Below are 27,884 nucleotides of genomic sequence, written 5' to 3' on the forward strand. Positions count from 1 at the left end.
TTGAAAAAGGAAAGTCTGTCCATCCTGTAGGAACATGTGTCACATTCACCCAGTACTGTTTGTAATTGACCCACACTGAGGATTATGGCACGACAGTACAAGGCATAATAATTTTTAATGCCTGCCTTATGTTTGAGTTTGCATTGTGGGAAGAGGTTTTGATTTACTTCATACAGAATGCTGATTTTTGCACCTATTTACTGGGTGTAGGGATTTCAGCTGCAGCCTAGATGTAAGACAACTATTCAAACGTGAAGGACTCCTTGTTCCCCTGTTTTTTGTTTTATCTTCCTGTTTTTTACAGTCCTTTCCAGTATGATAATGAATAATTGGTATAAGACATGAATTAAGGCCTTGCATTTACTTTGTATTTCCTTGGTTTTAGTAATCATAACCCTTCAAGTCAGGCAAAAATCTTCATTTAGGAAAAAAAGGGAAATCTAAACTCTACACTGCTTCTGTGAAAAAAGAGTGTACTGATCCAAGGCAAGTTATTCCAGGCAGATGACAGAAAAGGAAGCTGTGCACTGAGCAAATGTCAGCATGTGTTGGGTGTCCAGGGGTCCACAGACTGTTCTCTCTTTGTCTTTAGTATGAAAGAACACAGACTGTGCTCTCAGAACTGAAGGCAAAGTATGAGGTGGCTGAGCAGGAGAAGCAGTCACTCACAGAAGAGCTCAAACAGTGTAAAGAGAACCTGAAGCTGCTACAAGAAAAAGGAAACAACGTAAGTCTGTACAAAATGTGTGGGGAAGTCAGATTATGACACTGACAGTCCTGTTGATTGAAGGAATATGGAAGAGTCAAATAGAAAAGGATGGACTTTAAAAAAAAAAAGGCTGTGTACTCTATTTTATATATATATGCATATATATATATGCAAAATTCCATTCTGGTCCTACCTGTGCAAATTTGCAGGTCATTACACTGTTACAGTTACACATGAAAGTTCAATTTACAGTCGTGTGACAGGTTTAGGTATGTCCTTAGAGATATCTGCTCTCTTGAAAACATATGACTTAAATGCTAGTGAACCAGAACTAAGGAAAACTCTTTGACTTCAAAATATGATACAGGGGTAAAAGCTTAGAAACCTGTATCCAAATGAATTAAGCAACCTTTTTCAAGATGCTTTTTGTTTTCTTAGTGTTTATTACGATGGGTGTTCCCTCCTTACTCTTGCTCATTCTTCTTAACTGGTTATTCCTGATGGGCTCATGCTTTAAACAGGACAGTAGAACTGTCCTTTCTATCCACTAATGAAAATACTGTTTTCTGTTGCAATTAATTTGAGAGGTTGTGTCATTAGAACTGAGTTTACAGCTAGAGACAACTGGGTTTTTTTTATACTGAGATTCTGAAATCCTCCAAACATTAGGGGTGTGGCAGACACTTTATAAGGGGGGTCATGGCCTTATCTTTAGGTACCTTACTACCCTGGGAGGGCTGGTTTCTTGTCTTCCTTTGCTGCCTCTGTGGTCACTGCAGGGTGAACAACTCCTGTAGTGGACAGTACAAAAGAGGAGAATAATGAGTGCTCTGTAATAACCTTTTAGAAAACTGGTTTTTTTACTACAAAGAAATTTTACAGTACCCTATCCTCTAAAATCAACTGACTCCTAGATGCCCAAAAGTTTGTATGAATACCCTTGCCATAATCAGTTCCTCAATATAAACCTCTAACATCGCAGAGCTGTCAAAGATGTAAAGAATTCAAAGCCCTTCTCACTTCTTTCAGCCATATTTTCAGAAATGTGATTTTATAATGTTATAATTCTCTTGGAACCTGATTCTTGCTCAGAACTCTTCTGCAGTGCTCGGATAATACTGAGTTACTTAAGTAGGCAGAAGTCAAAAACAGCCAGCAAAAAACCCCACTCCATTTTAGTAGAAGAGAACACACTGAATAAATAATAGTGAATGTGAGATTTTCTGCTCTGTTAAAAACATTAACCTCAGAATTAAAATGATCAGTGGAAAAGGGTGATAGTAGAGGGAAGACATACTGTGAAGGGAGTTGTTGCACCTGATGACAGTGGAAACGCTTGTAAGGTAAAGGAAATTTTAGGAAGAATTAAAGGTAAGTAAATGAAATCAGGAATCAAAGCAGTTGCCAAAATCTGCTTCCAGAGGAGGAATTAGTTATGACAGTTGAAACCTGGAGGTCAGGGTATGATGAAGAGCATCCAGCCATATAAGGGCTTGCAGGACAAACTCGCTGTTGAGCAAACATTGCTCCCCGTCAGTAATGTAAAACATGTCCATCTTGGGGATTATTTCAAACATTGTGGATACTGGGCTGAGTTCCAAGTCAAATTTTTGAAGTACCATTGTCCCCTTTTGCTGGAATCATTATCTGCTACTTCATTTCCAAGGAACAGAAAGTGGATTCCCACTGTGGGATTTGTTCCTTTTTGCAGCCCATCTGTGTCTGAGTTTGCATATCTTCATATTCTAATACAAGATGCACATTTTTGTTAAAGCACCTAGTTAAGTGCTCCTTGACAATAAGAAGATTTGTTATATATTGATAAGTTTTTGAGGGGAAAAATTTAATCATTTGGAGACAATTCCATTGGATGCAGTGGATATTCATCACCGGTTTCATTTGCCGAGATGCCGCAGCCACGAATGTGTGTAACTTACCAAAAAAGTAAATCCATAGACTTGTTCAGTGAACTAACAAATGTTAGAAAAGACAAGGCTTTTGTACTCCATTTGGGATGTCATTTAAATTTAAAGTTTTTATACTTCAGTTTTACTTTTAAGAAACTTGCAGTGTTGTGTTCTTGACACGCTTAGCAGTGTGGTGTACTACTCGTGCTTGCATGCTTATGGTCACTGGTTATTTCCTGATGCGCTTCATACGACAGATTTAATGATGTTAATGGTTTGAGAACATCAGCTGCTCTGGTTGATTTAAACTTCTGGCACTTTTGTGAACACTGCTGTGATTATTTCTGCCAACGTGCTTTCTGTGGGAAGGTGGCACTGTGATTTGTGGCACCAGTGACACAAAAATAATCCTGCATGAAAATTACTTCGATAGTTACACATAATTTTTCTGTTAAATATTTGCCTTGATTGAAAAAAAAAAGTGATTGAATGGCAGAGACTAGAATGCCTTCTAATATTCCTGTATTTTGAACCATATTGGAGGTTCTATGATTAAGTGACTTCTGCAAATTCATAACAGGATGAGATTTGATTTATGAATCACAATGTTATAGAAAATTCAATCATGAACTTATTATTTGTTTATTTATTTGACTGAACAAAAATCAAGGTAGCTTCAGCACAAAAAAAAGTTTTAAAAATATTTGGCATGGTTTGAACTTACCCCCGTGTGTCTTTGTGTGTGCACAAATATGTAGGCTAGGATACAGAGAAAGCAGATGTCTTCCAAGGACAGCTTAAAAAAAGTTTAGGTCCATTTTTGCTTTTAATTTATCGTATCATGGATAGAGGCTGTCCATCCAGAACGTGCAGTAGTTTACAGCTAATTGAACATAGCTGAGAAAACGTGTGGCTGGTTCTAAGGAGGCCATAAGCTGAAGGAACCCTGCAGGCTGGTCAGCTGGAGTTTGGCCCAGCTGCAGCATTTGATCCATTTTCAGAATTGCATTTGGTCACAAGGCTGCTGACCTGGCAGAGATGCTGAGCTTTGTGGTATCTCTGATGGAAATGTGCTTCTCTGCTTCATAGTAACTGAGTGTTGATTGTACAGTCATGTTACAATCTCACGGAAATGTCTGAACGACTGGGTTTGCCTGTGGACATAGTTAATTGACTCACTAATGGAGGAAAAAGATTGTTTTTCCTGGAGGCTGGTGATGGAAAATGGGAAAGGCTAACTAGCAAGGAATGAAGAAATACCTGAAAAATTCAAAATCTGGTGTGAGTCTATCTACCTCAAGAAATCCAGTTGGGATTTCCTCTCACTTAGAAAAACTAAAACCAACTATAAATAAGATACAGGCAAATCAGTTTAAGATTTGTATTGTTTTCAAGTGCTAAATTCCAAGTTGTGACAAGAGGTTTCTTGGAACATTTTCTGCTTACTTCCCTTTATTTTTAAACATCCCTGTTCATTTGAGTAGAATGGTGTACTAACTTTGTATACCAGATTAGATAATGCTGTAATGTGTTAGATGTCTTTTAATACATTTCAATTAAAACAAAACTTACTGACTTATTTCCCCCCCCTCTAAATCATCTTTACCTGATTGATTTTATAGCACAAAGTGATTTTTAATATCCCTTCCCTTCTTTAGCCTTCCATATTACAACCCGTCCCAGCCGTATTCATCGGCCTAATCCTGGCTTTCCTGTATTGGTGTTACGGCCCATTGTGGTAGCGAAAGGTACAAGCACTACTGTTCAGTCAATGTATGTTTGTCCCTCTCACCTGTTTGTGCCATTTCTGTATGAAATTCTGCATGGTTCAAATGCTCACAGGTATTTCTTTACCTGAAGCAAACCCTTCATTTAATATGCCATTCTGTTGATACCGATGAGCTGAGCGATCAACTAATCATTTAACATCTATGTGATTTCTTTAATTCTAACAATTAATTTCATCCTAACTGGTTCTGAATGTGCCTCTTCTAACTCGGTCTCAGTTTGTCTTTAGCAAATGGGCTGCCTTTTGCACAATGCTGTGATGCTAGGGCTTGTAAGAAAACTTAATTGCTTGATTAACTATGGAAAATGAAGAGTTTGCCTCTAATAACAAAAAACAACAAGCTTTGGTTCCTACCTATGGACTAAGAAATTCCACTCTGGCTCTAAACACTTTAATTTCTCTCACTATTGCTGATGGAAAGATGGAAAAAAAGATGAGAAATAGGTGGTTGGTTTGTATTCTGAACTCTCAGCTTGCATTTTCTCTAATGTCTCTCAGTGTGTCCTCCTCTTGAAATGCCATTGTTGTCATGCAATGTTGTGACAGTCCGTTTAAAAATGATGTTGTTAGGATCTGCTCCAAACTAACGTCACAGATCTGGATTTGAACATGCCAAAGTTAAAGATGCAGTACTGAATAAACCTGTGTCTAGTGATGACTTGGCACAAACCATGTTTCAAACACCTCAAGCTCTCGCATGTTTAAGAGCAGATTTCTGAGGTGCCTACACTAAGGAACCTGGGAATTCGGAGCTGCCAAACGTTCTCCTGCTGATCCTCAGTCCTGAAGAGTTGTGGAGTTCCCTGTGCTAGAGAACACGGTTTGCTGTGATGCTCCAAGTCAGGACTAGCCTGCAGCAGGGCTCGTGGGTAACATTGTAGTGATGCCTATCGACAGGTACTCAAGACTTTCAGGAACCACGAGGTAAACTGATCAGTATGAACTAGAACAGATATGATATTGATTTCTTTTTTCTCTCCACACAGAGACAATGGCCTTGGATGCCTGTGATGGCAGCTTTGGTTGCTGTAACAGCCGTGGTGCTGTACCCAGGCCTAACCAGAGCTTCTCCATGAGAACTGTTGTTGAATCCATACACCGTCCTCCCTTTAGAAGCTGGCAACATTCATATACTGAGGGAAAACAGATTAATTCTCTTCCTTTTTACCTCTTAATACAGCACAGCTCTGCGTGAGAACAGCAGTAGGGTCATTTGCTTTAAACTGTATAAAATGTATCTGTCTATAAAGAGGGAATAAAATTGTGATTCATCATACTGTGAGCAATATTTTTGCTTACAACTTCATGCAAGTTTTAAATTAGTATGTTGGGGTTCTGAATACTATAATGGTGGCCTAAAGTAGGCTTCTTGGTACCAAATTATTTATAATGGCTAGGGTTGTGGACACTGACTTTAGAATCTGATTGCCAGAAATAAGAGGAAAATACATTTCTGATTTGGACATCCAAGCCAAGTAACTTTGCAGATACTTGGGAAACAGATGCAGTGTGCTCAGTGCCTTTCAGTATGATCTATTTTTTTTTAACTAGTATATCATTTCCTTGCTGTTAGTCACTGAGCTGTTGGGAACAAGACTTTAAGAAAACTTCTCTTACCACGCCTTTCGAAGGAAGCATATTTTTCTTTGATAAGGATTGCTTTATTAATGGGTTTGGGGAATAAACACAATTCATGTCCAGCCTTAAAGAGATAGAGATATTGATGGTGAAGACCAGCCTAAAGTATTTAGTGTGCGCGAGTGCGAGTGTAGCATGTGTGTGTTCTTGAGTGAACTGAGGTGTTTCTGGGAGCAAGTACTTGGTCATTTGATGGACATAGTGCAGTGATTCAACTTACGTTAACTTTAGTTTGAATGTAATTTATTAAATTTCATATATTTAAAGAGATACGTTCTTTAAAAGTATGAATACCTTCTCACATATCACACGTATCAGTTTATTTTTTCAGTCATTTGATACTCTCTGACTTGAGCTGGAGAAGCTCTTTAGATAAGCTTTTGTTGACGTAACTTTATTAAGAGAACTGCTACAGTATGTCTGTGATTAGCTGAAAACATCTAAGATACATAAAATACTACGAAATTGGAATCATATGCCTGCTGAAGTATTGTCAGGTGAAGATGATTTTAATTTGGTAGTAAAATTTTGTGCATCCTCATCACATGGCTGTAAGTATGATGCAGTGGTCCCCATTACAAAGTTGATTTTCCTTATCTAAGTACTATAACTATTGCTATTTGCTGACTTTTGGTGGGAATCACTGTAGTTAGTGCTGAATTAAATGTAGACTGTAGTTGTCTTGTTCAGCTCAACAGTTCTGTCAAAAAAGTTTATTAAAGACTTAAATAATATGCTAAAGAATGGTAAAGTAAAAGGAAACTTCAAAATAGGGAGGTAATCTCAGCAATTCAATTGGCTTTAAAGGATGTTATGGCAATCGACAGATAGTTTAAATAATTAAATAGAAATTTAGCATATAATTTACTTTGTGAGGTTTTAAGGGTCATTGTCCTTTAATTAAAGGTTCTATCTTAAGTTACATGGGATTTGCTAATGGGAGGATTATTAGTTGGAAAAAGTAGTCCACAAGTGACTTGTAGAAAATAAATATTGTCATTTAGTTCATTCATTTCATCCTTTTCAGTTGCAGGAAGCCACCCAACCACAGAACACTCGTATGCCAGTGGTACTTAGTACCTCTTGTATATAGGTTATTGCAAATATTGTTCTGAAATGCTTAACTTCAGAATTACATTTTTTAAAGTAAATAATTGTTTTAAATCTATTTTGTAAAGATATAAAAATACAATAGAATTTCTGGAGTACAGATTAAACTATTTGCACTAACACACGTGATGTGCATGATTTAATAAAATAACTTTACTCTCCCTATGCATGTTTGAGTTGAATGTCATTTGAAAACAAGAGATTCATGCTAAGTTTCTTTTGCACTAGATACTGCCACAGTTATAGGCACAATGTCTGCAGCATGTCCAGTAGAAGCAAAAGACTTTTTTTTTTTTTTTACTTTGTATTTCACATTTGCACTGGTTTTAAGTTTTTGTCTGGCTGATCCCTCTCCTGTTTGTGGTTTTCAGAAAGACATGGGGTAGGAGAGAGCCGTGGAAGGCTTAGGAGCATATTTCCATGGGGGAGGAAAAAGGTGTTCAGAGCTGAAGGGTGGCTGTGCCTGTGGCAGGGTGGTGAGATGGGAGGAGCAGTGGCTGCAGGTCCTGGGTAATAGAGGAAAAAAGCCCTGCTGGGGGAAGGGACCTGATGCTGCCTCCTCACTTATTCAGCATCTCAAACTCTCTGTTTGTCCCTCTTTCAGCTACTGTTTCTTTTTCAGTGGATTCTCTTCTCTCCACCCTGCATGTAGACATGGTGTGAGGAGGTGGAGTGGAGCCTGGTGGAGCAGGGGTCCCTCCTGCCTGGCAGCAGGGAAGGTGCCAAGTTCCCTGGGAACAGCTGGGAGGGACCTGAACTGCAGCAATGCTGCCTGGGACACAAGTTTGTTCATGTATTGAAGACTAATGTTGAGTTTTCAGAAATCTTTAGAGCATCAGAGAGCTGCAGCTTGAGACCCAGCGTGGTTGTATTAAGGCAGAAATATTTCTAATCTCATTCTGTGCATGTGTGCATATTTATATACACATAGTACACATTGCATGGGGGTTTATGCTTACAAATATACCTGTGGTTCCCTAATACAGTGCCTTTCCCAGGAGTTCTTGACAATTGCATGTTCAAAATGATGAGGAATGAGCTAAAATGCACAGTTCACTCTTATGTTGTGAAAATCCCTGGAGAAGGGTTGGGTAACTGGGAAGCTGCTCTTCTTCAGTGCTTTGATACTAAAACAGCAAGTGGAGTTATTTTGCAAGCACTCCTTGCACAATTCTTTCTGTTTTTTCGTTGCTTTTTTTAAATGGTAAATATGTGTGTTCTTTTACATTCAAATTTAGGTTCTTTCTTCTGTGAGGCTTGATTAGCTAAGCCCTGGAGTTACTGTAATGAGCAACTTTTCACAGGTGTAAGATGCTCTACTTGTAAAACAAGTGCTCTGAGCTTGCACTGAAGTTTGAGGTTTTAAAAAGGTTCCTCATACTAGAAAAGTTAGAGAGTTGTTTTATCAGTTGCTAATTCAATTTGGAAGATTTACTGTAATAGAATATCTGAACACTTCTTCAGGTTTGTCCTGGTGTCCTGACTGAGGCACCTTTTTTAAATTCTAAAAGAATTCTACCTACACAGGGACTACAATAGCAGGCCTTTTATTTAAAAATATATAGTATGTAAAAAAAGAAAATATAGTGTGGTTTTTCCTGTTCCTTGTAGCTGAATTAAACACATTCTTCCAGAGTCTTAGCCTCATCCTTCTTGCAGAATCTCTGGATTTTTTGGTGCTAAATGGAGAATTGGGAGCCTGCACAGTATATTGCCAAGTGTTCTCATAAAACAGCGAGACTTAGTATCAAATGACTGATGGTTGAAGCAAAGGTAATCACCTGTGCATGTATTTTTGGAGTATATTCCTAAGTTATTTTTCTAAAGTATATTACCTGTTCCAGAATTTCAGTGTGCTTTACGTAAGATTTTGAATGTCTCCTGCCTTAATCCATAGGGTTCTACCACTTGCAAGAATAATTTCTTCAGCTTGAATCTTCTCCATGACAAAACCACTGCCGAATTCATTCCACCAGCAGCATCTGAGTGCTTTAAAACACCAGGTCACCACAATGGCTTTTAGGAAGCCACTGTCTTTTGCACTGGCTCTGCAACTGGGGCTGGCTGGGTTTCACCTCCCCTCAGGCTGTTCATCCACCATTAGTGTTTCATTAGCAACTGTCTCAAGACTTTGAGTCTCCATTTTTAATAGCAATGGATCATATAAAAGAATTACAAGCCATATTCTTTCCTTCTCTCTTGCGTATGCCTCTGTTTGAAGGGTGATTGCTTCCAGCAAACAGCTGCATCGAGTTCCCCAGATCCAGCTGATTTCCTTATCCCAGTCCCTCTTTGCACATGCTTATGGACACAGAATTCTTCTTTCTCCTCTGGTGGGGAATTGGGCTGCAGTATGGGGTTATTTGGCCTTCCTGAGATTTTAGTTTGTATCCATTTACTGAAAGTGAGCAGAGGTTTGCCCACAGAGCCAAGTTCTTCTGCTTGGAAGAGAGGGTTGCACCCACTACTGTTTTAAAAACTGGTTGCTACCAGTATCTGACTAAAGGCTCCCAGCAGGAGGAGGTGACTCAGCCATTGAAACCCAGGTTTTGGTGTTAAGGGCCATTAGAGGATCAAGTTCCCATTTGGAAAGGTAAGGGAACCCATCACTTTTCTGGATGTTGCAATCATAAAACTTCACTGCTTTCAACATCAGCAGCAGAGTGTCAAGAAGTTAAGCATATGTTAGAAAAAAAAAATTCTTGCTTTAAGGACTTAAGAAAAAGGATCACTCTCCTCTGTAGGTAAGTTATGTGAGCAACTACTGTCCCCTCAAAAAAACCCTAAAACAAAACCCAACCTTGTGTTTGGGTTCATCTTGCTTTGTATCCCCAAAATTGGACTTCAGTATATCTCTGAGGATATTCTTTGGAGGATATTCTGCTGCAAATGTCATCCTGATCTAGGGATTTGACATGCCATGATCATACCTTCCAATCTTACTTTATATGAATGGATTGAATTTCTTAATTTTTATTTCTTCATCCCTCTAGTTTTTGTTGTCAGCTTTTTAAACAATATGTAATTTTCTGAATGTTCTGTTTTTGAAGACTAGATACCAGAACAGAACTTGTCCTTACAGTAATTACCTTACTGACATCATATAAATAGACAATAAGCTTTATATCCTGCCTGTTCTGGTATTCCCTGTTGAGTGTCTACCAGAGCTTATTTTGGGATTCACAGACTTCTAGCATCTGGATTTTCATCTTGTGAATCAAATCAGTGTATTTCTCGCAATATTGTTTGGTAAAAATCACTGTAGGCAGCATTCCAAGGCAGCAACGTGTTCCCATGACTGTTCAGCACTTGAGAGGGTTTTTTTTTCCCTTCAGGTTTTTACAGGGGTGATTGCTGAAGCTCTTCTAGACTATTGATCGTACACTGTTGAACAGTAGTGAGCCAAAACCAGGTCCCTGAAGCACAGTAGGGAAAACATTCATAGAATAATTCCTTCACTTAGTTTTTGCAATCTGTCAGCTGTTCTGTAATCTGCATTGTTAGTTACAGTGATAGTAGTGTAGTGATCACTTTTATTGGAATGTCATGATTTACAGAAGCCTTGCTTTAACAACACCAATAAACTCTTTTTTTTTTTTAGTAAACTTAGAAAAGTGGAATTTTATTTTTAAAATGCTTCGACAGGCCCGAATTATTCTACATTCTTGAATTTTGTGCTGACTGCTTCCCATGGATTGCTCTGATTTGCTTAGATCTTAGGGTGGAGCAAAGCCAGTCCTTTTCCCAAGATGGGATATTTTGCTCTCTCCCCTCAGCCCCATTGTGTTGTTTGCCCGTTAGTGCCACTTCCCTCCGCAAGGCATCGCAAATCCGAAATCGTTCCCTGAATTTGTCGCTGTGCCGGGCCTGGCCCAGCGTCATTCCCAGTGCTGGCTGTTGGCAGCTGTGACACTCCGAGGGATGTGCATGTGCGGACGTGGCTGTTCTGGGGTTGCGCTTGCATGCGGCAGAACGGATCGTGATCGCCGGCGTTTGGCAGCCGTGGGAGTGGGGATGGGACCGAGATTCTGGGTGAAATAATTCTCAGCTGTCGGAGGGAGGTGTTGGTAGGGAGGTGGAATTCTTGTTACTGTGTCAGGTGACACACTGAAAATGCAAATGTGCTTCCAAGCATGTCATCTCTTCATCGTGTCTGATGAACAAATCCAAAGCCTGGGTTAAACTAAAAGTAACTTTATATTACCTGATCGTATTAGTTCAGTAGCTTCAGACTAAAGGTTGAAGAGGTCAATTCATTCTGTTCTATTGGAATAAACTTAACCAGAACTTGCCCATATTTGTTTCAGTACCCTCTGTTGGGAAATGATGGTTTGGTTTTTTTTTTTTGGAAACACCACACACACACACTATGAGTGGTAAGGTACTGCCTTCAGTATGAAATGGATTTACTATTTTAATCTTTTCATGCTAGATCATTTATGAAGTTTATATTCTATTTATATTTCTTGTAAGGAGTTCTTGCTCTGGAAAATAATTTTATTGAGTATGTCATCAGTTTTGATGTGACAAAACTACTTCTTGTCTTGAATAATACAGTGGCTCTTACTTTAAAAATGTTCCAAATATGCAATATGTCTTTTTGGGATGAATAAATGGTAAAAAATATGAGAATAAATTTACAACACAACAGAAAGCTGATGTGTATTGTACATAGTCTTTCATTCAGCCTAACTCCAAATTTCAGCACTCCACAACTTCTGAACCTGCTACACTCTGCTTTATTGCGGTAGAAGACAAGTTACTAATTAATGAACCGATTAAAACTTATTTTAAAATTGGAATCTATTTATCTGCTTTTTTTGTACGAATGGGATTTGCAGCCACATGACCTTCCCTGCTCTGTGTGACGTGGTAAAGCCGGGCTGCGACAGGTCTGGGTGTGAACCCAGGAAGAGGAGGGCTGGATCAGGGGGCAGGAGCTCAGCCTTGGTTTGTGCAAGAGTTAAGCGGGGTTTAGTGACCAGACACCCTCCGGGTATCATTCACGGATCATCCTTTAAGAAAACCAACAATCCTACGGTCTTTTATCTGTACTGTAAACCAGATGGAATTCTGGGGCTCTGTGTCAGTGCTGACTCAGAAGGACATTTACTGAGTCACTTACATAGTTTTCAGCGAGTTTGAGGAAGGGAAGTCTCCTCCCTGTTTGCTCTGTGGTTTGGATCCACCTCAGGGTGCAGTTTAAGTGCACATGGTTGCACTCCAGACTGTGGTAAGTCCTGCTGTAAGACCCTACGTAACTTGTCTCTGCTATTTCTCTGTTTAAAAGTTTAAGTCGGAGTTAACGTGAAAACATTCTCCCAGATGCAGTAGATGTTTGGGAGTTTTGAAGGGTGGGGGAAAACAGCCTAAAAAAATGTTAAATACGTGTGCTACTCTTCACGGGGTGCTGTTGGTAACACCTTACATGTGTCAGTAACTTTGTCTTGACTTCTGGTCTTCCAAATAGCAGTGCAGAGCGCTCTTCCTTAGACACCGAGTGATTTATATCTGAGTAGCCTAAAGGTGAAAAAGGGTGATAAGGTTTGTGCCTTTGTAAAGGTTCAGTATGAGGATTACAGGCTCATTAGGTGTGATACTCGAGGTGGTGTTTTTGTTGTATGTGTAGCAGCCACAGCTGAGTGGCAGCTTTTCTGTTGCAGAACCTGGCTGTGATCCAGCTGTAGCTGGGCATTGTGAGACACATTTATTGCGCTTTTTTTTCCACTTTGTAATTATTGCAATGGCACGTAACTGAAGATGTAGCCTGCAGCAACTTCAGTCATTTTTAATTGCACTTACACCCTCGGGCTAGCCAGGTGTTGGTGTGTCTGTGCTACATGTTGCAGCAATAGTATGCCCTTCCCCTGCAGACTTCTCTGAACTGTAATTCTTCCTTAGTTTTCAGTCCTTCGAGATTTAAAGGACTCTCACCATTTGTTTAATCAGTAAATTTAAGGTTGCTGCCATGGTGCACCTTCAGGGTAGTACCATGTTTATATATTCCCTAATTGTGTCCCAGCCAATAATAAATTATTAACAGTCTCCCTTATTATTACTTCACATGAAGGCTGCTTTTGCAGCGAGTGAGGGTGTTCCTTAGCACATCCACACCCCTGTTCAGGAGGAGACTTAGTAGATAAACAGCAAAAAAATCTTTAATGTGTTACATGGTGTTTCTCATTTCAAATCTAGAGAGAGTGGTAAAAAATTATTTGCCCCAAGCTAATGTTTCTCCTGGTAATTAAAAAACAAATACTGGAATAATGCCATCAGAATGAGCACTTCTGGGATGTTTCTTTGGTGAGAACTGAATTGCTTTATCAGATGTGTAGGATGTTGCATCTGCTCGGAATGTGGGTCTGCAGGATGTCCCTGCTACTGAATGTCTGTCCTTAGATGGGCAGGGAAATGTATCAGGGAAGCCTTTGATGTAAAGTTTATCAAGATGGAAGATGAGACCTCTGCACTGGCAGAGATCATTCTCAGCTCAGGTGCCTCAGTTCTGCTCCTGTGCACGTGGACTCATGTAACAGTGGTGTGTTCATTCGGTTCATTTAATGTGAATTGTTTCCAGTTCCCATAAAATACATTTCACTGGAGATTATTAAAACATGGTAAGTTTTTTTTATTCTAAAATAAAGAACAGTAATTGGGTATTCAGTAATATCCTGCAGCTGTGTGGGTTAACATTTTAATTTCTTGGACTGTAAGTAGGGCCTCACTGAGATTCTGCTGGCTCAGATACTTCATCAGGAAACTGCTGTATTATTCTTTAGATTTTGAGCACATATTGGAGTCCTTTGGTCCTTCTGGTTGTGAAGATAGTCTGAAAATACAGAGTTGTAACTGTGTGATATGAAGATTGCTTCCTGCAGCCTCTGAAGAGCAAGCTGGGGAAGCAGTCTGTTAATAGGTGTCTGTGATCCAGGTGTGAGCAGACATCTCCAATTGAGGAGAAAGAGGATGATGACTCAGGGCAGAGTCACATCCTGTTAATGCTGGTTAGGGACACCACCACCTCACTCTTCCTGCTTCTGATGAATGGGAGCTGAAAAGCCATAAAAAAAAAAAATCCTTGAAATGTGAGAAAGGGAAAGCCAGTCCTTCAGAAGTCTGTGGCTGTCCAAATGTAGGTGTAGCTTACCTGTTCAAAAGCAGCTCAAGCTCAGCACTGCAGGTGCTGGAGTCAAGTGGACCTCTTTCCTCTGCTGGTGGCTGTTGCTGCCCCGCTGTTGAGAGGCCGCTGGCTGCAGACCCAGGCACACACGTACAATGGCCTTGCTTCCCTCCAGCTGAGACTCCTGTGGTTTTCTCTGCAGTCATAGGCTGAGATATTTGCTGTGATGTGGATTCTGGTGCGTTTGGGGAAGTGGGTTGTAGGGTTGATTTCATTAACTGTGGTCATACCTGCTCCAGTGTCCGGAGTGGGAGAGCTGAGCCCGGTAGTTGGCAGTACCCACGAGGGGGGGCTGTGAACGCCCGTCGGTGAAAAGCAGCCTCTGGTTCTTGCATCTCAGTGTACTGTGGCCTGCCTTCTTTGCTTTCAGCTGGAGTCCAGCATTTATGCTAATGGGTGGGGTTAGATTGGATATTGGGAAGAAATTCTTCACTGTGAAGGTACTGGCACAGGTTGCCCAGGGAAGCTGTGGCTGCCCCATCCCTGGAAGTGTTCGAGGCCAGCCTGGATGGGGGCTTTGAGCAACCTGGTCTAATGGAAGGTGTCCCTGCCCATGGCAGGAGGGTTGAAATGAGATGATCTTTAAGGTCCCATCCAACCCAAACTGTTCAATGATTCTGTGATCAAGTGTATTTATGCAACTTCTGTTTTACCAGCACACATTCAGTGAGTGAAGCTGTGTTCCTGTGGCTTCTGGAGTCAGGTGAACACTATAGCAGAAACAAGCGAGTGCAGCAGAGCTTTGCATGAAACTCCACTTATCTCTACATTCTGTTATAGCAGGATGAAGCTTTGTGCTTCTGAATACAGTTTTAATGGCATAGAGGTTCAGATAAAGCTATTTCAAGCTTTTAAAGTCCAGTGTGTTAGAAGGATAAAGTTGGAGTTGAGATGTGGCATGTGCTGTGTGCACAGATCTCTGCTGAGGCATCTTAGTTTGCAAAAGAGTGTTCAAAAACCTTCCCCAAATATACTAGCTGCCTCCCAATAACTTTTAAATTGGCATTTAAGCCAGAAAGGGTTTTTTCTTTTGTTTCTATGCTGCATTGCTTAATGCATGCAAAAGTTACTCTTTTAAGCAAGGAGCTTTTACTAACAGCTTGAGATGTCAAATCACAAATTTCAAATACATTTCAAAACATATTTTGTGATGCAAAATACTTCCCCTGCAGCCTTCAGGAGGAAGTCCTTGCTGGTAGTTGCTGCTTCTGTTTTTCCTCAAATATGTTTTTGCTGTTTTTGCTGAAGTAAATTACTTGTCATCTTCAGTACATAAAAGCCGTTGTAGCTGCACTGGCTCTGAGTGTGTTGCTCCAGCAGCCCCGTGCTGCATGTTTGTTTGGTTTGGTTTCATGGACAATAAGCTGGTGGCCTGGGAAGCATGACCTGGCCTGTGTCACTGTGAGGGGTGGCAGGAGCCTGCAGGAGGAAGTTCCAGGTGTCTTGAGAGGAAGGAAATGAGGGGAAAACAGCATGTTTTGGGGAAAGTTCCCACACAATGCAAAGGAGAAGAACAGGGTGGGGGGGCATCAGAAAGGGAAGGGCAAAGTAGTTTTGGGAAGGATGGGGGCGTTCCTGGGTTTTACCTCAGAGGAGAAAAATACCTTTCCTGCCTTGAGGGATCATCCCCATCCTCTGTTCCTGTCTGCTGCCTGCCTCCCTGAGCCAGCGTGGTGGTGGAGAGTCCCCAGCTCCTGAGCTGCCCTGCCTGACCTGGAGTGCAGTGAGATAGAAGGTGCTGTTTAATGTTTAACACATTGTGCAAGGGAAGGACCTCAGAGACAGTATCTGCCTTCCTTCCCTATGCCTGAACCTCATGGGAAGCCTGCTCCATTCTTATCCCCTTCCTGGCATTGACCTGTGGGTCTGCTGTGACCAGAGGCTTCCTCTCACCTTTGTGGGGCCAGCATTTTCCACTGCCACATGAGAGCCAGGTCTGTGGACTTCCCTGTCCCTGAGTGCAGAAGATTTCTCCTGCTTTTCACAAAGGGGAGGTGACTTGGAGCTGTGCTTGCAGCCTTGGGCAGGTGAACAGTAAAGTAGCTGCCAGTCACGTCCAGAGGGTTTTAACTGGAGACACCCTTCTAGTCACTGAGGTCTCCAGGAAGCAAAGTCTTTGGTCTTGGCAGTCATGGCTGCAGGAAACGTTGTGGGATGAGGTTTGGTGGAGATCACCTTGCAGAATGCAGCTGCACGTGCTGCCGTGAAGGCACAGTGCCCCTGCAGGGTGGGCACAGCCCCTGCTGACAGCAGCCCTGCTGGTCCCGGGGCCAGGACTTGTTGTAGGGCACAGTGGAGGGTGGAGCTGTCCCTGACTGCACCAGGGGAAGGTAAGATCTGGGGACCTTGTCTGCTGGAGCAGGAATGACGTTGGTGCCAGCACGTCCTCCGTGGTCTGAGTATTGCCTTGGCTAAACTGTGTCTTACGAGTGAGATGCCTTTGGTGCATCTGTCGCCTCATTCATTGCCTCATCCGTGGAGCTTGGCTTAGGCCATCCCTGTGGCTACGAGAGACAAAGATCCTTTTAAAACTTAAAAGAATCTTTGTTCTAGTTTTGTTTTGTCTAATTCTCACTTGTATATAATAATGTACATAATATATATGGAAAAAATTATCTTCACTTAAATGTTTTGTTCTCTAAACACATGCCAGTGGAAAATGCTTCATCAATACTTCCTACAGTCCCGCAGATCCAGACAATGCAGTTCACAGTACTGTTTTAATCTACATTTACTGTTAAATAAATCGTTAATTTTACCAGAAGCAGATGTCAACTTTCTAGACTCAAAGCAAAAAAACCCACAAACCAACAAAGCCCCCCCAAAACAAAAGGGAAAAAACCTTTGGACTCAGTGTGTGGCCTGAAAGCAGCCATCCCTACTCCTGTGCTGCTAATTGGGCCCTGCCTGTCACCCTCCTTAGCCCTTGGGGTTTCAGACGCTGCTGAGAAGGAACCCTGCCTGTTACAGAGCATTGCAGTACTTGTTACACGGTGTCTCTCTGTGGGAAGAAACATTCGGTTCACACCCTTTAAATCCAAACTGCAAGGTAAAAATAATCCCTTTCTATTCTCTCCTAAACAGAACTGCTCCTGGAAAGCAGAAACAAACCCTAGTAATTGCTCTATGTCCCTGGAGTCCTTAACAGAGCATCTGCAGACATGACAGGAACAAGACCTGCTCCGGGATCCCTGCAGTTTTCCGCCATGGCAGAGCTCAGTTCATGCGTTACTGTTTCGGTGCTGTGTGTGTGCTCAGTGCTGTGGCTTTACAAAGAAGATGACTTTATTTTCCTGCTGCAAGGAGGTTGAAATCTTAACATCCTGAACATATGGAAGGAGAGTTTTCTCTGACTGTCCAAAATCTCATAAAATGTAAGCTGGGGGGAGAGGGGAGGCCACATGCATGCTCGGTGTTCAAGAAAAAGCTATTTGTGCTCAGTGTAATGGCAGTATTTTTCAGTTGCAGCTCTCCTGTGCAGGAGTTTAATCTCCCTAATATGGACAGAGTGAGAGCAATGAGAGCTGAATCACTTTTAATTTAGCAAGTCTTCCGAGAACAAAAGAAATCTGTGTCAAGTATGTGTTTTGGGTCAGTTTTGCACCTTTTTTTTGTCTATGTTTCTATTTATACCCTGGCCAGTTCTTACACTCCCCAGCCTAGTAAGAAAGTTAATGTGGTTACTAAGCTTTTAGAGGAAAGGGACTGGTTTCCCAGATTTGAGCTGAGCACCATTGCCTTTATTTATATAAACAGTGACATCATCTTTTATGGCAGAACGGGAACCTTAAACAGTTATGGGAGAGCAACTTTTAGGAAGTGTCCCTATGAGACATTTGTGTTTCATCTTCAAGTGTGTATTTAAGAAAGACACTATATCCTGAGTCACGTCAGCTCTGTGATCTTTACTCCATTTCAAACTGTAATTTATTAGCAAAAATTATTCACTTTTTTTTTTCTTTTTCTTTTGAACTGTGTGAAAATTGGTGCTTGCAGCCTGCTGGGGAATGCGAGGAGCAGCACAGGCAGCTCTTTTGTCCTCTTCCAGCTTCCTCCAGAAATCTGCTTTTGCACTCCTCCAAAAGCCTTTTGGAAACAATACCTGACCCGTGTGGTGACGGTTTCTGGGATTCAGTGTTAGTCACCCAGAGTGGGGATGTTCAGGGCACTGATGAACTGCCAGTAAAGCGCTCGGTTTCCTACCAGAGGAGTTTGCTGATGTCTGTTAGAAAGTATCCCCCCAGTCAGGTTCAGTCTCTTCTCCATCACACGGCATGGAGGGATTGTGCAGCCTTTCTGGCCCGAGCTGAGAAAGCAAAATGCTACACTTGCAGTATGGCTGAGTTGCTGCCAAGGGTGAACATCTGCTCTACAGCTTGTCATTCAGCCTTTAAAGACATCCTGTGAGCAGCCAAGAGCACTGGCCTGGCTGGGTTCTTGCATCTCTTTGGTACCTGAATGGGAAATCACTCGCTCCAAAGGGGAAAGCCACGAACTGGCAGGCCCCACCTCTTTGCCAGCTGCACCTTGGCAGCAACACACCGACCTGCCTCTGGAGAGAGAAAACCCTGTTTTCTCCTCACCTGGATTTTGTGTGCCATATTTACTGAAAAAAGTTGCTCCTGCTGTCACTTGCCATGAGGAAAGTAGATGTACACTTCCCATTTCGTAGCACCTGCCTCGGTGCAGGGACGTCTCTGTGCCTCTCCTCGCTGTCAGGAAGCAACTTCGTCTGTGCTGTCAGGCAGGAACAGAGACTGAAAGTTGTTTGGGTTGGTTTGTTTGTTTGAAAAAAAGGGACAAGTGTTTAGCAAGCATTAGTGGTTGTTTTCAGTGAGTTTGTTTCAAACCTGACCTCGTGCCATGGGAAAGGCTGGTGTTACAGCACTGCTGGACAAGGGGGGGTGCCATGTCCCAGTGTCCTCCAGCCTGTCTACCTTCTGTCCTCTCTGAATTGCTTCCTCTTTAAATGAAGACAAATGTTGCATTATTCCAGGGGCAGAACAACATTTCCCAAACCTTCCTTGTGAAGTGGCTGTTGCCACTTCTCCTTGGCTTTCAACCAGGGCTGGCTCAGCAAACTTTTGGGTCAGATTCCTGATTTCTCTCATCTAGTTGTTGCCTTTTCCCATTGCTGTTCACAGCCCTGCCAGGCTATCAGCCAGAGTGGGGGAGCACTCCTGGACCAGCCCATCAGCCCAGGGTCTGGCCCTGTGAAGGGCTCCAGGGCTGCCAAGGTGGTTTGGAGGAGGTCACCAGCTTGCTTTTTATAGCTCCTGCCAGGTTTCACTTGCTCTAATGCCTGAGTGTCACGCTAAAACCTGAGAAGGACCACATCTGAAGGTGTTCTGTCTTTGCAGCTCCCTGATGGCACTTCATGCTTTGTTTGGAGCTTATCGAGTGTCTTCACCCTCATCTCAAAACAGCAGCTTTATAAAAGCAGATGAGCCCAGCTGATGTGAGAGTGGAAGTGAGATGGTTTGGGGCATCTCACAAACATACACCAGCTCCTCACTGGGTCCAGGGTTACAGCTGTGCCCCAAACAGATCCTCAGTGTGCCCCTCCATTGGTCTGGGTCTGCCCAGGGCTAAGGGTTGCTGTCCTGGCTGACAAAGAAGCATTTTTTACTACTCCCGCTTCCAGGAAGGTGAGGAGATTTGGAGAGGCTGGTCCTTTTTTGAGAAGATTTGGGTGCCACCTTCATGTGATGATTCTCAGGAGTACCCTTGAGATACCATCTATCTAGAGGATTTGCTGTGCCTGGTAACTTCAGGGATGTGTGTTTCCTCCTGGTCTTACTAAGATCCTGGTGAACCATCTGGAAATTTCATCCTGTGATTACTCCAGAATCTGGAAGACCTTTTGTAGCTACTAATCCCAGAAACAGATTTTTCCTTCATCCTGTCTGTCAACACAGCCTTTAACTTATTTTTATGGGCTTCAGCACATGTTTGAAGCATCACTGCCTTAGGATACAGTCTGTTTTTTTCCAGACTATTTCAGTGCTCCTTATATCTATGAATAGCACTTTCTGAAGAAGGGCTGTTTAGTAGGATCTTCAGTGTCCTTTAAAGCTTGACACATCTCCAATTGCACACCTAGAACGGGAATCAGCGTGACTTCAGTGTGCCACGAGCGTGAGATCCTAGGAAATTAAGCTTTGCCATGCAATCTATTTTGCTGCAGTAGAATTAAATAGTGTTTTCATTAGTAAGATGTGCTCAAGATTGCTTTAAAAAGTACTGATCCAGTTAAAGCGAGGGGGGTAAAGCAGAAAGAATAATCTAAGCTAACTGGCGCCATGCTAGACTCTTGATTTTTTTCCCCTTTTTTTGGTGTCTTGCCCACTAGCACTTGTTTACCCACCAAAATAACTTGTCTATGAAGTTTGCTTTATGCATCTTAACTGCTTTATGGAGGCAGCAGCATCTGGCAGGTAGGAATGGATCCTGTGTGCGGGAAAAGCTGGTTGATAGAGTGCCCTCAACAGCAGGGGAGTTTAGGAGGGTCTGTGTTGTGACCTTGCCTTTTACCATGGCCCTGTGTTCCTGCAAGAACATAAAGCCCCAGGCAGAGGTTCAGAGAAACTCGCTGGAGGAGGTGTGCAGGACATCTCCCCAAGGCAGGAGCGTGCCAGTGTGATGGAGAAGGCAGGAAGATGTCTTTTTGTGTGCAGCCCACAGCAGTGGGCTCACTGCAAGTCCACAGTGCTTCCAGGTTTGTTGGCATCTGTGTCTTTGTGGGAGTGGGCCCTGGGCCACATGTACTCCTTGTGCACTTGCAGAGCATCCTTCTACAAGTCAGGAGCAAAATAGGGAGAGCTGCCTCCTTTTTCTCTCTTGTTAAGGAAGGATTCTCAAGAAATGCTTTTCTTGGGAACAACAGGAAAGCTTGACTTAATTGCTGCTCTAAATATATGCCTATGGCCCCTGAAAGGCCCAGCAGGATATAAAGCCACCAGTTACCAGTTCTCATTTTTGCCAGAACTTCAAAGTGTTTCCTTTTATGCAGTAATCTTAAAACTAGTCCAAGAAAACACTCACACGATTACTTAGATATTCCAGTTATGCCACCAATATGGAAACTTAAATTAGGATATTTTCCACAGGCAAAGCTTCCATTGTTAGTTAAACATGATGGTCTCCTGCTTGCTTGTGGGGAAGATACAACCTCCTTTCCATGGCCTGAGAAATGGTTGCAGCTCAAAGCTGAGCCAAGTGTGATGACTGAGGACTAAGAAAATGGTACCTAAACCTAGTCACCTAAGCCCTATTCAGACTTTAAAAGCTTTTTGATCATAGTTATATCCTTCTCTGGAAGAGAAGCTTCACGTGGACCAGCCAGTATTAATTTAATAAACACTCTGTTGTTTTAGTGTTTGAGATTACAGTTCCCATTGTTATCAGTCGTGCATTGTGTCCAGACTTTATCGGTAGAGATAAAAGCTCGTTTACCTCCATTGATTAAAAGTAAAATTATTCAGGCAGGGCCTGATCCTATCCCCTAAGTCTTAGTCACTTTTTGAAAGCATTGTAAGTTGTGGTTTCCCCTGTCTCTGCCCGTGTGGCCCATGTGATCTGGCAATGCCTTTATTTTGTTAGTGAGGCCATTGCTCAGGCTTGATTCATGTGTACTCAACAAGCCACAGCTGCTGTGCTCCAGAGGTTGTAACTGTATAATATCAATATGTTATAAAATTGAGAGGGATGTGGGGGTTTTTTGGTCGGGTTGTTTTGGGACTTTCTTGATAAGTGCAGTTATGGGGCAGGGTCTGACATATTTAATATTTGCTGCTGGAATGACCTCACAGTAGCACTTGACTTTGCAGTCAAGCCAAGGTAGGTTTGTGCCTTGGCTGCTGGGCCCGGGAGAGCCACAGCAGATGCACCAGGTCCTGGTCAGGAGGAAGTCCTGGAACACCAAACAACAGCCACCAGGGCCAGCAGAGACCCGTCACACTTGAAGTGGTTTCAAGGACTGCAGGATGCATGGTCAGAAATGAAGAGATCATTCAAGGATGGTTTAGATGTAGAGAATTCCTCCTGGTTAAGCAAATATCCTGCTGAGTTTCTCCTGGAAAATAGTTCGATGTGTAAGGCTGTATCTTTTCCAGATTATAAGGGATGGGATGTAAAAGAGGAAAACTTGTAGTTCTCCGAACTTAGAAAGCATGTGGGCCTCAAGCTCTTTTCCCAGTTGGAAAATTTGCTGTAAAGAAAAGGAAATAGATTTTTGTAAAGCAATATTTAATTCAAGCATTTGGCTAATTCTCCTGCTGCAAAGTTTTTAAGTCAAAAGTCTGATTCATTGATGTGGATCTGGAATGAAAGGGATTACGAGAGGAAGTAGACTCTGAAGTTAGAAAAGCTGGTTTCTTGTCCACTAAGCACTTTTTTCCTACTCATCAAATGTATATTTGACCTGTGTTTCTATTTTAAGTGTTGTAGGGAAACTTACTCCTACACGTCTGCCTTTGCTCTTTCTCTGCCCATTGTCATCAGTTCTGCCATGGGTGTGTTCCATTTTACTCTTGCAGAAAGGGATCCTGATCTTTCCACATTTGGAGAAGTTTCTGGACATGATGTTGTTGTACAGATGCTGGGAATTTATACATTTAGTCCATTAGGTTAGAGAATGGAAAATGGGTGGTTTGTTAGTCTTATTACTCATTAAAAGCCTTTGTTACAGCAGCGCCCTGTTCACTCTGGGATGATCTGCAGTGGTGCAGGCGCTGGGGGAGCCGTGGCCAGTACCTTGCTTTTGTTGTGTGTGGTCGTGTATCCTCACAGGTGTGTGTTGTGTTCAGGATTCCTACAAGGATCTCTTTGGGGATCCATCTGAAAACTTTTATTTTGGCACTAAGGGCAGTCTCCCTCTGTCTGTCCTTGCCTTGTCCCTGTTGCGTGTGTGACCCCCAGCTCCTGCTGTCCACCATCCCACTCCCTTCCAGCCTCCAAAGCCTTCCTTTTCCCCATGTTGGTACTCCCATTCCTAGGTCTTGGAGACCTGGCAGCCATCAATGTAATATCACTTAAAGCATCCCATAACATCATGAGTGGTGGCTGTGAGTGCTTTTCCTTGCTATGTCCATAAAGCAGCTACAAAGAGATTATTGGAGGAGACAGGTCTGCATCCCGCCCGGCTCTGTTACTGTGGAGCTGTGATGGATTTACTGCTCCCATAAATGCAGCAGATGGCATTGCCAAACCCAGTGGTTTATCTGAGGCCACCCTTGTGCTCTGCAAAAGATAGCTCATCCTTGGAGAAAAGAATAATGGGGGGTTTCCCTGAGTTTGCAGTAATTATTTTGGGAGTAATTATGTTGCTCAAAAGAAAGAGAGCTGCTGCTTGGTTTGTGAGAAAACAGAGATAAGAACAAGGGGGGTTAAATGTGACAAGTCTTCAGGCAGACAAGGGTGGGGGCAGTGAGACACCAGCCCTGCCCCTGCTCTGGAGAGCAGGGAAAGCATTGGTGATGGGTCATGTTCACCTTGGGGCCAGTAATTAGCCAGGTGGGAGTTTCCCACTAGAATTGAGGATGTCCTGGGAGGTCTCCTGGAATAGGGAGAAAAGAGGGGGTTTTGGCAGTGCAAAGGACCTCTTCATTTTTCTCCCAGTTTTCACGATGTAATTCATGCTTTGCTCTGTAAAGCACTGTGATATAGTTTGTATACATTATGTAAAATAAGTTGTATTCTATTACATTGAAGAAATACAAATATAAAATAAAGTCAAAGGATGGAGTAAAGTAGCTGTGTGGTAACTGGACCCCCAGTCCCCAATTGCACTGTTTGTCCCGTTCCCCAGGACTGTGGTTGCAGGTCTCTGCCATCCCTGGAATGATTTAGGAGTTTTCCACATGACGATACGATGTTAAATACAGACTGTCCCGGATGAAAAGGGAAGCACAGATCAAGTTCTGTCGCACATCACTCACCAGCAGAGCCTGTCTCCACGATCCCAGGCTCCCCTGCTGTTTGTGGCACTGAGCGACTCTTGTGTCTCAGGGATTTTCAGAAACAATTTTCAACTGTGCTTCAGTTTTTTGAGGCTGGAAAAGCTGCATTACATCTCCAGGCACAACTGCTACGAGGGCCCTTTAGGGGTAGTACCTGTAATGGGACAGCACGTGGCAATTTGTAATCCAGGGAAAGCGAAACCCTGAATCTCCAGAGTTTGGATGGAGGGAGGCTGGGAGGGCGGTGAGGAGGGCTGAGAGCACTTCGCATGGGCAACTTGCTGTTGAAAAAGTGGAATCTGACCAAAAATGCCAAGGTGAATATTTTATGGGAAAAAAGATGTCGTTGTGAGCTGCCTGGCACCAGGGACAGACCCTGCTTCTGCATGTCATCCCCGAGACGGGAGTTGCAGCCCGAACCCCCATCACTGTTGTGGGACAGCCACCCTCCCAGTGCAGGCGGGAGGAAGAGCCATAAATCCCAGCGGCTCCTGAGCACGGCTCTGTGAGGGCTGCCAAGGAGGTCAGCACAGGGGGCTCCCAGCACAAATCCTTCTGCTCTGTGGGAATTTCCCTCTTGAGCAACTGCTGCACTTTTTAACCCGAAGATTAATGGAAGGGGCCGTGGAAAGGGCCAGAGTGCCGGGTATTAGTTCATTAGTCTCCAAGCAAACATGCAGCCGGTGAGTCACCAGCGCTGCTTCCTGCACGCTGATGCTGTGCCTGGAGCTCTCCCAGAGCCGAGCGATCCGGCCCAGCCCTGCAAAGGCTGGGAACTCGTGGGACCAGATCACCGCATGCTGCGACTGCGGGCTGCTAATGCTATAAAATGAAAACTAATCTAGATTAATTACACTGCACATGTTATTCATCTATAATCCTGCTGCTTGGCCTCTTTCCCTCCCAGCATAGCTGCCCATTGTTTTCTTTTCCTCTCTTAAATTGTCTTTGACTTCCTTTCCATGTCTTCCAAGGGCTGGGAAGCTGAAGGTGCCCACTCTGCCCATTCTGCTGGGGCAGACCCCTATCTGAGTATGTGGAGGCATAAATAGCCAGTTGGAGCTGTCCTTTGGCTTTGATGGGTCACCAGCTGCAGCAGTGGCTTGAGATGGCAGTGAGGTGCTGCAGCACAACGGGGTGGGTGTCTGGAAGTGCTCCTAGTCATGGAATCAAGGAATGTCCCGTACTGGAAGGGGCCCACAAGGATCATTGAGTCCAACTCCTGGCCCTGCACAGGGCAACCTCGAGACACTAGAAGTGATGGTCCTGCAAGGGGATGCACACATGATGTGTGTTCCATGATGTTACTCTGAAACAGAGCATCGTGTCCAACCAGTCATCTTCCTCACGTGAAGTATGTGCAAACTCAGATGCAGTCCCAGACACAGCACTCTGGGGAGAGCCAGCCCCTCACTGCACTGCGAAGGCCCGGAGGGAGAGAAGCAGAGCTGGGGCAAAATGCCGGAATTTTTCATTCCTGAAATACAGCTCTCACCTGCAGTGCTGCCCCATGGCCAGGGAAGAGAAGCTCCAACCTCGGGTCCAGGGCTGGAGAGCTGGGAACAGGTGACCCCAGCCGGCCAGGGGTCCCCTCCAGCTCATCCTCGACTGCAGGGTCCCTGCACAGGGTTTGTTTAGCAGCAGACTGGGGGTTGAGCTCGGAGGGACCTGCAGCCATCGAGACTGAGCATCATCACCTGCTTGTGCGGCTGTAGAAGGCTGTTGTCTTTCCCACTGCTCTGCTTGGAACAGTCTCAGCTCTGGTAAATCTATTGCTGTGATAGGTGCTAGGAAATGAAAAGGTGTCAGTTGGACAGAGCAGCGTGTAGGATAAGATCTGGTTGCCATCTGGTGCCTGGGGCAGCATTCCCAATGACTCAAGTGGGAGAAGCATCAAGACCCTGATCTCCTGAGATGATGAAGATCTAAGACTTGCTAAATCTGGACAAAATAAGCTGTACTTTTGTTTAGCTGTGAGTTGTTTCAGGCAAGAAGAGACTTTGAAATTGTCTTACTGCGTCACAAAGGATTATTTCACTTTCATGTGATGCCGGTGGGATCAGTGGACGCTCTGGTGGGGTCCCAGAGTGAAGTGCCCAGGGGTCCCCAGCCCCCTCAGGAGCAGCAGTGGGTTATGGGCATCATTCAGGTATTTTCCAAAATGTTCCAAAGTATTTTCTCTTGCAGTCACTTCCAGCAGGTGTTTTTAAGTGTGGTGACCATTCGTTCTTTTCCCAGCCCTTGTTTTTCTCCCCTCTTCACCTGTTTGAACACTGTTGCCACAGGGGAATGGATCAGGAGGGTTTGACCATTGGGCTGGATTTTTTTTCTTTTTGTTTTCTTTTTTTTTTAACAACTGCATTTTTAAATGACATGTTTATAAGTATGGACCTAGTTTTCAAAACAAAGTGCACCACTAACTTTGCAAACAGCTGTTGCAAAAGAGCTCAGACCAGAGACCTTTTGCATCTGTATCTCTGACTGTGTCCCTGCAAAAGTGGTGTGAGCACAGAGGGTTCCTGGGCTAAGTACTGGAGGGGCTCATGACTGTGGGGCAGTAAACAGCTGTGCTTTGAACTGTTGTTTTATCCCAATGTCCCCAGGCAAGCTGGGCCCTAACTTGAGCAGTCACTTGACTTGGAATTGGTGAAAATGCTGAACCCCTGGGGAGGACCCCCTTGGAGGCCAGAGACCCTCTTAGCAGGGAATAGGATCCGTGGTAGAAGAACTGACAGCACTGGGCAGTAGTTGGGGTTTTGAGGGACAACATGGAATGGATATCTTGGCCTAACTGAATGCCAGAGATGTTCCCTGCCACCAGTTGCAGAGGAGGTCTCTGCTTATCGTCCCTTTATGGGGTCAAGCTCTTCCACCAGCTCAGACATGCCCAGCAACACTCTTCCTTGAAAAAATATGCAATTTCTTAAAGGGTTTAAATACAGTAACTTGGGGAATTGTTGTCTTGGTGAAACGGACCCTGTCCACACATGAACCCCTTCTCCCTGCACCTGCTCCCCAGCGAGCCCCAGCCTTGGGAAGCCACGGCGTTTACCAGCAAAACCAACACATCTGCAGGTATGTTTTCAGTGGCACTTTGTGCGTCTGCTTTAAATTATAGCAAGGGGTCAGCTGTGTTTAAATGGACTCAGAGGTGAGACCGAAGAAATGAGGCTTAAAATTCAAAGCAATCCGACCTGCCCTGCCATGGTGTAATGGTCTGAGTAACGTGCTGGCCTGGAGCCACCTCCCTGACTCCTGGGAGAGATGCTTTAAAAGCTCCTCACATGGGCAGTTCAAATGATGTGCACATGGGGGGAAAAGAAAATAGTGTTTAATTGAAACTCTGCACATGTATATATGTTTTTAGGATAAACAAAACAGACTGGGCAAATATTTATTTCTGCCCCTACTGCTACAAAGCAAACTTTCCCACAGCTTTTGACAGAGATAATCTGTTTTTTAGCCATGATGGTGAATTTGTAACGACAAGTTTTCGTTCTGAATGTTTCAGGATTTCCTGATTGGTTCTCACGCAATTATTTTGATTAACAATGAGGTTTTCAGACCAACTTGAAAGGGTCTCGAAGGCTTA

At 43.4% G+C, this 27,884-nt stretch overlaps 1 protein-coding gene across 31 annotated transcripts in view; it reads left to right on the forward strand.

Annotated features, from left to right (window-relative positions):
* Window positions 1–24,085, forward strand: part of LOC113991872 (sarcolemma associated protein) — a 98,694-nt gene extending 74,609 nt beyond the window's left edge. For 18 of the 31 annotated variants that reach the window (XM_027728649.2, XM_039379357.1, XM_027728684.2 and 15 more), the window contains 2 exons: window positions 593–727; window positions 5,392–11,807. In XM_027728649.2, coding sequence (XP_027584450.2) covers window positions 593–727; window positions 5,392–5,481 — 225 coding nt within the window. In that variant the 3' untranslated portion in view covers window positions 5,482–11,807. Of the gene's footprint in view, window positions 1–592; window positions 728–4,274; window positions 4,365–5,391; window positions 11,808–17,417 lie in introns of those variants that run through there. The other 13 variants (XM_039379366.1, XM_039379373.1, XM_039379371.1 and 10 more) reach the window with 2 other exon arrangements.
* The last annotated feature ends 3,799 nt before the right edge of the window (window positions 24,086–27,884 follow it).

This window comes from Pipra filicauda, unplaced genomic scaffold (genome assembly GCF_003945595.2).
Source record: "Pipra filicauda isolate LSUMZ 115617 unplaced genomic scaffold, ASM394559v2 scaffold165_size2600900_pilon, whole genome shotgun sequence".
NCBI classification, from domain to species: Eukaryota; Metazoa; Chordata; class Aves; order Passeriformes; family Pipridae; genus Pipra; species Pipra filicauda.